The 8,668-nt window shown below is 27.2% G+C and overlaps 1 protein-coding gene across 1 annotated transcript; it reads right to left on the reverse strand.

Moving 5' to 3' along the window:
• Positions 1-480: 480 nt before the first annotated feature.
• Positions 481-4,420, reverse strand: LOC127288266 (uncharacterized). The gene is made up of 2 exons (XM_051315619.1): positions 3,761-4,420; positions 481-3,272 (listed from the first exon to the last, which is right to left on the reverse strand). Exons 1-2 carry the CDS (start codon positions 3,885-3,887, stop codon positions 655-657), a joined length of 2,745 nt encoding a protein of 914 aa, XP_051171576.1. The 5' UTR covers positions 3,888-4,420; the 3' UTR covers positions 481-654.
• Between the last annotated feature and the right edge of the window lie 4,248 nt (positions 4,421-8,668).

Consider the following 8,668-nt stretch of genomic DNA (forward strand, 5'->3'; position numbering starts at 1 on the left):
AATGGGAAAAAAATAGAAATTTTTTAAAAAATTTTTTAAATTATCTCATTAATATCATTGGAATATTTTCTCAATATCACAGAAATATTCCGCACAACATCACAGGGATATCTCCTCAGTATTACATGAATTTCACGGGAATATTCCTTCGGTATCATGCGATTATCACGCGAATATCACAGGAATATCACCGTGGAATGTCCCCATGAAGCGGACATTATGATATCGCCTGAATGTCACATGAATATTCCCACTTGATATCACCGTGACATTTAGTCAATATTCCGTGCTACTTGGGTCTTGTTTCCCTATATTTTCAATTTCTGATGTTTACCCTTTTCATCTCTTTATTATAATTAAAACAATGTTTTTATTTTATGATAATCTCTAGAAAATAAATGAGACGTTATTTTCAAGAATTAATATATTTAAGTATATTAAATATTTACAATTTTTAGTTTGTTTGAAATAATAGTCGAGTATAAAAGTTCTGAACATAATTAGTAATTATTAAACTAGTTACAATATTATATTAAACGGTATTATAATTGTACTCTCAATTAAAAGGCCGTATCGCAAAGTCATGTACATAAAATCCTTCTGTTCTGTATAAATGTATTTTACAATATTTCGGTTTCTAGCTTATTATAGTTATTACTGTATTTCTATTGTATTTGGCAATTTTGAAACATAAAAAGTATTATCCACTTTCATATACATTAATTTTTCCTGAATTAATTCTAATGGGACTTTTACGACTAATGTAGTTCGTTGAATTCTTTTTATATGAGAAACTGGTATCGCATTGTCAGAAATTTCGCTAAACAAATTTAATAATATAAAGGTATTGCCATTTATAAGCTGAAACTCTGTAATTTCGCCAATTTCATTAGACATTAAAACGACAAATGTGTCATTTGTTTTAGTGGTTCTGTTGTACTTTGTACTATGGAACATTGTAGACTTGTATATGCAACGTTTAAACAGTTTTTCATTTTTTTCATTTTCTCCCAAAGTGTCCAGAAGTACTATTTCATTACTTTGTTTGACAGCATTTTTACATTTAGAATGAGAGAAAATATTTCCACAAAAATTAAGACACTTTTCAGACGTTGCAAGTTTTTTGAGAGTATAATCAAAACTAAGTTTTAATAATGTTCGTTTTGCTATCTGATCAAAAACCCCTTTAGGTCCTGTAACTGCTTGTTTAAGGTAGAAAATTGCACCTTCGAAAGGAAAGGTTGATGTAGTCCATAAAGGTCCTGTTCTACGTACAGATTCAACTAAATGTAGTAGGCTATGAATGTTAAAGGTCATAACGCTGTTGCCAAACATCTCCTGCAATTTAGCAACGAAAATGAGCAATTTTTCTTCACATATTCTTAATTCTTCTTCAGATATAGAATCCTTTAGTAGAATAAAGATACTTTCTACGAGTAACGCATAGTGATTTAAAACTTCCGCTGGAATTAGATCTTTCAAACATATAACAGAGTAAAATAACAAAAAGGATCGCCATTCCGAAGCTTTCCATTTAGCTTTCTCATTTATTGGTCTTGGTTGACGATGAATTTCTTGAGGAGGAGTCATTTGCAAAAGTTTTTCATTTAACTTCCTAAGGTTCCCTGTCGTTATAATATTTGCTTCAATCCAAATATTAAATATATATTTCACTACGCCTAGAAGTACTGCATGTAAATAATCGACAGGAAATCCCCATACTATATCGAATGTTAATAAGGAAAGCAGGACAGAAGTACCTTTTATTCCACGTATTGTTGGTTTTTTGAATTTCTCTACATCTTTGCAGTCTTTTTTATGGCTTTTAACAGTTCTCAACTTAGCATCGTTCTCTTTTACAGGATAACGTATCGCTCTACTATCATAAACACCTTTTTCATAACACCAACTACATCCATAATACGCATTGTATTGCAATCTGTTTTGTAAAATAGGTCTAGCAACTGAATCAACTGAAGAATATAGAGGAAGAACTTTTAATGTTAATGACATTCCATTTTCATCTGTTATTTGAATCCCCTTTTCAGCTAAAAGTTCCATTTGATTTACGAAAAGTTGCATGTAAGAATTCATAAATTTCCATGTCGGCTCTTTTTTATTTATGCTCAAGCCAGCAAGAATAGGATATTTGAACCGAAGTTTGGGTGGCAATTCTTGAACGGTAACTTGCAGTGGCCAAAATGATTTTTTGGCACTATTACACAAAGGAGCACCGTCTGTATTAAAATTCAATGTTATGAAATCGTTTTCAGGATATTTTCTTTGTAATTTTTTATACAATAATCCGTCATAGACATCATTTATTTTACCAGAATCATTTTTACGTAACATTATATCGCGAATGTTCTTTAGTAACCCAGTTTTTATTTCTTCATCTTTAAAAAGAACTTCAAGTTGATATTTTAAATCTACAGCAATCACGTAATTTGATGATTCTGTTGTCAAGTTATAATCTAACCCACACGTACACTTAATATTACAATTTTTAAATTTTTTTTTTGAAATTGGTGGCATTAATGTCTTAAAACATTTTTCACATATAAAACATAACGTAATTACTTCATCAGGTGGATCGTATAACTGATTCATTACGAATTTACTGGTGTTCCAATTTTGAAATTCATCACCAGCAAATTGTTTACACATTTCAAACAATGCATCTCGGGCTTCATACGTACAATGAAATCGTATACTATAAGCCATTATCATTAATGATACATCACGAGTAGTTAATTGAGCTTTAGGAAACATTATGGCGTGACTCATTTTTTTATACTGCATTGTAGCAGATTCAGTCTCTATTACGCATTCATCACTTTCATAACCATCTTCACAATCTTCATAATCGCTCCAATCATTATCGCTGGTATCACTTGAAGAACTGGAAACGAACCCTTGTTGCTTTTGCAAAGTATTTTTAAATGCATACTTTCGTATCTCACATTCTTGTTCTAACGAAGTAGTCATTTCAAAGGGCACATCTGAAGCCATCTGGAAATCCAATGAACAGTTGTTACAATCTTTATAATCGTTCCAATCATTATCACTGGTATCACTTGAAGAACTGAGAACAAACCGTTGGCGCTCTTGCATAGTGTTAGAAGTCATCTCATATTCCAATGAACAATTGTTAATAGAATTCGCTGAGGGACTCATATTCACATTTAACTCATCTACGTAAGATTTCGAAGAAGCTGTAATTTCTCTTTCTGATACATTCATCTGATTATCAAGCGTTGATGTTTCTAAATCTGAAAGCAAAAATGTGTAATAATAATAATAAATGTGTAATACTTTGTAATACAGTAATATTTTGGTAGTAGTATGTAATACTTGTAAAAAGTGTAATACTAAGGTAATAATGGTAATATGTGTAGTTGTAGTCAAGTGTACAAGAATTTTTACTAGTAAATTCCCCTCGGTATTTCTTTATATATTACTACTTTTTATATCCTTTGTTTTCTGGGATAGAATGTAATAGAAAATTGTATAACTTTCAATATTTAATTTATACTTTTCTATCTCTTTTTATCTGTGCTGTAATCTACAAGAAGTTTTCACTTTGAATCACCTTCTCTATATCTCTTTAAATCTCCGGTCTTTAACCTTGTATTTCCAATCACGACATAAACTAATTAATATTTATTCAATTTAGATACTTTACCCTACATTAGCTTATCATTTGTTATATCCAATTAATTTAATTGTAAATGAATTATAATAGCATAAATTAAATTACCGATTTTAATATTCTTCTGTAAATGAACATTCAATTTTTTTCCCCATCTCCAACGAGTTGTCGGATGTACATCTTTAGGGTCATAATCAGCATCGAGAACCCTCTTATTTCTTCTTTCACGATTCATTATAATGGATCTGATAGTTACAATTTTTTCAAGCTGACGACTGTCAAAAGTAACTGAAAAATTAGAAACCTTAACTTTAATTTCATGACAAAATTTACACAACAAATATAAATACTGCCAATAGGATTTATTTTGGTACGACAGAGATTATTATGGTACGAAGTAGATTTTCTTAAGTAGCACGTAATATTACAGTTACATTACTAAAATATTACACGCTTATATGAAATACTTAAAAATTTTTAATTTTTCTATGATAAAGTGAAAAAGAATTATAATTAATCAGTAAAATATTTGTAATGTTACTGTAATGTTACTGTAATGTTACTGTAATGTTACTGTAATGTTACTGTAATGTTACTGTAATGTTACTGTAATGTTACTGTAATTTATTAAAATTGACATTTGACATAAACGACATTTAAATAATGTCTAAAAGTATTACATTTACCTCAACATTTTTTTGAAAAAATTACTAAATAATAAATGTCAATTATGTCAAATGACATTTTTGTAGCATGTCTTATATGTAAAATGACATGTATGTTAGGGGCCGTCCATAAACCACGTAGCCCAATTTTTGGCTCTTTTTTACCCCCCCCCTCCCCCATGTAGACCAACGTAGACTTTCGCTATAACCCCCCCCCCTCCACTGGTGGAACGTAGTTTTTTTTTACTTATTTAAAAATGTATTTCCATTGAATAGATAACAATTTCCAATAAAGAGAATTCAATTTAAAAACACATAAGGAATTTTAAATTTAATTTTTTATACTAATAATAATAAATAATAATAAAATAATAATAAATAAATAATAATAATAAATAATTTATACTAATGATTTTTTCAATAAATTAAATTCTCTTAAATATGCTTTTACACACTTTTTAATACCTGAAGGGATTTAAATTTTATTTAACAAAAATTTCATCTGTAAGAATATTACACCTGTTTTTTAATAAGAAAAAATTACTTTTAATGAAAATTTTATGTTATATAATTTTCAAATTATATAGTAATTCGAATAATTAATTAATAATATTAACATTACATAACTTTTAATTTCTATTAAAAATTAATTCTAATAAAAATAAGTTTAACTGAAACATTCTTACCAGTTAAATGTTTGTTAAAATGAAATAATAATGTATTTACCATTTTGTTTTGGCAGCAAAATCGACAAAGTGAAATTCATTCTAATAATTATGATAAATAAAAATATAGCTAATTAAAAATTTCAATGAAGGAAAATTTAGTAAATTGTAGAATTCTTAATTAATAAAAATTTGTTTACAATATTGTTTGCATTAATTTCTTTTGATTAAGTAATATTTCTAAAAGCAGGTGATTTCGAAACACTAAAAATGCAATTTTATAATTTCCATGGCATATTATTCGTGAGACCCAATTATTTTTCTTATTTTCATCAAGTTTATAATAATCATTTTAAAATAATTTATACATATTTAATTTTACAAAAATTCTACTTTATATTCATATATCGCTCAATTCGACATTGGAATTACCCGCGCAATTTAAAAAATATCAAAATAAATGACTTAATAAATATAACTACGTAGTCATGGCTCGAACCCCTCCCCTCCCCCACGTAGTTTACCGTAGAATTTCACTGAACCCCCCCCCCTCCCCTTAAACTGGCTACGTGGTTTATGGATGGCCCCTTATATGTGTTTCGGTTAAATGACATTTTGGTCACATGTCAATTAGGCAATATTCATGTGCACCGAAAATTTCAAACTTTTGTCATTTTTCGAGAAAAAATCGCATAATAATTTGTCAAATTGCATTTGAAAACATGTTTTCTCTGCATTAAAATGCTTTTTTGAAAACTTAAAAATACTTGTCTGATTTCCAAGTAGCACGTAATATTACGTAATATTATTAATATTAATATTAAAAAGTCCACCTCATGGTAATATTACTGTAATATTACAGCAATATTAACCGGTAATATTACAGTAATATTACAAAAAATTTCAAAAAACGCTTAAAAATATTTGATTGATTAATTCTTATCTTTTTGTGTTTTATTATAAAAAACTTTGAAATTTTTATGTATTTCAAATAAACGTGTAATATTACTACAGTTACTGTAATATTACCATGAGGCGGACATTTTAATATTACTGTAATATTACGTGCTACTTGGGTTAATTCTTATCTTTCCTGCTTTATCGTAAAAAATAATTAAAATTTTAATATATTTCAAATAAGCGTGTAATATTACTGAAATATTACAGTAATATTGCTCTAATATTACTGTAATATTACTGTAATATTACTGTAATGTTTCTCTAATATTACCATAAGGCGGACATTATAATATAACTGTAATATTACGTGCTATTTTGGTAATATAATAACTTATGAATATTTGGTTTTAGAAGAATGTTTTTCTTTTGTGTAAAATTTGTAAAAAATGTTTGAAAATAAAAAAAATTTTAATGTTGTTCATTAAAAATATAAATCTCAACGTATGGTTCACAAGAAAAATTTATTTTTTAACATTTTTTTTCTAATTACAAAAAGGAAATTTTTCTGAAATTAACTGTTCTTAAGTTATTACCAATTTCCAAAAAGTATTGTTTTTTAACAAAAGACCATATCTTCGACGAGAATTATCGTACAATAATTTTTAAAAAATCATTTTAAATGTGAGACAACATGCTTTCAGATGCAATTTGCCAAACTGAAAATTATGCAATTTTTTCTCAAAAAATAACACGAGTTTCAATTGTAGAATGTAATAATATTAACTTACTTGTTAAGACGCTTCAATGAGATGTTTCTCTTTTAAGATGTCAACACATACTAAAATTTCCTTAAGAAAAACTGAACAAACTTTTTGTTTGAAAAAGTTTATTAGAAAAAAGGGACCGGAAAACTCATAAAACGAGCCGTTTTATGGCTTAAGCCAAACCAGATGTAACGAACCTTTCCGAAGGAGAAAATACGGATCTTTACTAACAATACAAATTGTCGTCCAAAGACCACATAAAACATTTATTTCGACATGGACAATTTTTTTAACCATGTTGCTTTAAAATATCCAGCCAAGCGAAAAGCGATTTTTTATTTATACTCTTTTCGATATGTATGTTCTTTACAGAAAATATTCGGCATATTTATAGAATATAAAATGCACCGAATAACAAATATTTTTGTTTTGAGAGGATACACATACAGAGTTAATCTAACTAAAAATGTAGTTACTTTAATTAAGTTCCAGTTAACTATTCAATGTTAGTTAAAATTCTTGGCTTATTAATATTTTTCAATATAAAATACGGCTTAAAAGGATATACTCTTAATATGAGAGGACAATCCTATACTTAAGATTAATCCACTTAATAAATTTGCAATTATCTAATTTGTATCCTTTAGATAAAATCTCTGAAATTAAATAGAATATTAGGTCTTTTCTATAATTTACAACTGTAAATTACTGTACACTCAAAAAAATAAGTAGTAGATTTGACTACTTTTTAACTACCCTATATAGTACAATAGGTCCTCAACTCAATTTTAAAAGTTGTATTAACTACTAAAAAGTAGTTAAAATAACTAAGAATGTAGTTGATATAATAAGATTTTGTAGTTAGTTTTAAATTCTAACTACATTTTTAAGTTAATTGTACTACTAATTTTTAACTACTTAAGAAATAGTGAAATTAACTACACAAACATTGTTAAACTAACTAAGAAAGTAATTGTTTTAACTTCTTTTCACTTAACTACCCAAAGATGGTTGAAGATTTCGGATAAATTTTTTTCAGTGTAATATTACGTGCTTAGGAATTGTTTAAATGTAAATACATTTTAATCAATTAAAGTTCTTGTACCAGAACTTGTACAAGGTCCTGGACAAGAAAATATACTTGTGCAAGAAAATGTACATGTTCTTGTACATATTTTTTTGTGCAGGTTTCATGTACATTTTCTTGTACCAGATGTGGAACATGTTCTTTTAAATTAAAAATTAAAAACTTTAAAGGCTGCGCAGTAGTTTTCTTAAGCCTTTACAGCTGCGCAAGAATGAATTAAATCTATTTTTATCAATTCTGTCCAAAACATATAATAAACCATCAACTTTAAAATGGGGGCGCATGAATATCACATAAAAATCATTAGCTAGAATTTTCGTCTGTATGAATTTCTTTCATTTTTCGAATTAGCATTTGAGTTACTTTCTTTATTAACGAAATTTTATTTAATTTTTAGGTACCGAATTTTTATTTGACATAATTTTAAGTACTCATAATTTTTATTTGAGTTTTTTTCATCCAAAATTCGCTGTTTTAAGAATTCTATTCGATAAATTAAAAATTCTGACATTAAACAATTCGAATAACGAAAATTCTGTTGAATGAGAATTCTGATAAAATAAAATTGGTTTAAATAATAATTCTTTTGAACAAAAGGTGGATAAAAAGAAATTTGTTAAAATAAAAATTATGTCAAATAAAAATTCGATACCTAAAATTATGTTAAATAAAATTTCGTTGACAAAGAAAGTAACTCAAATGATAATTCGAAAAATGAAAAAATTAGTCTAAATAAAAGAAATTCTGTCAAATGAACATTCTATCTAATGACTTTTATGGGACATTTATACGCACCTTAAAATGCATAATCTCAAAATTATTTCAATTTTCGGCAAACATTATGCAAAAATATTAATATCAGACAATGTGTATACCAAATTAGCACGTAATATTACAGTAATGTTTCCCGGTATTATTACTGTAATATTAAAATG

Source organism: Leptopilina boulardi, unplaced genomic scaffold, assembly GCF_019393585.1.
Source record: "Leptopilina boulardi isolate dan_hultmark-lab unplaced genomic scaffold, ZJU_Lbou_2.1 LbouV2_382, whole genome shotgun sequence".
In the NCBI taxonomy this organism is placed as follows: Eukaryota; Metazoa; Arthropoda; class Insecta; order Hymenoptera; family Figitidae; genus Leptopilina; species Leptopilina boulardi.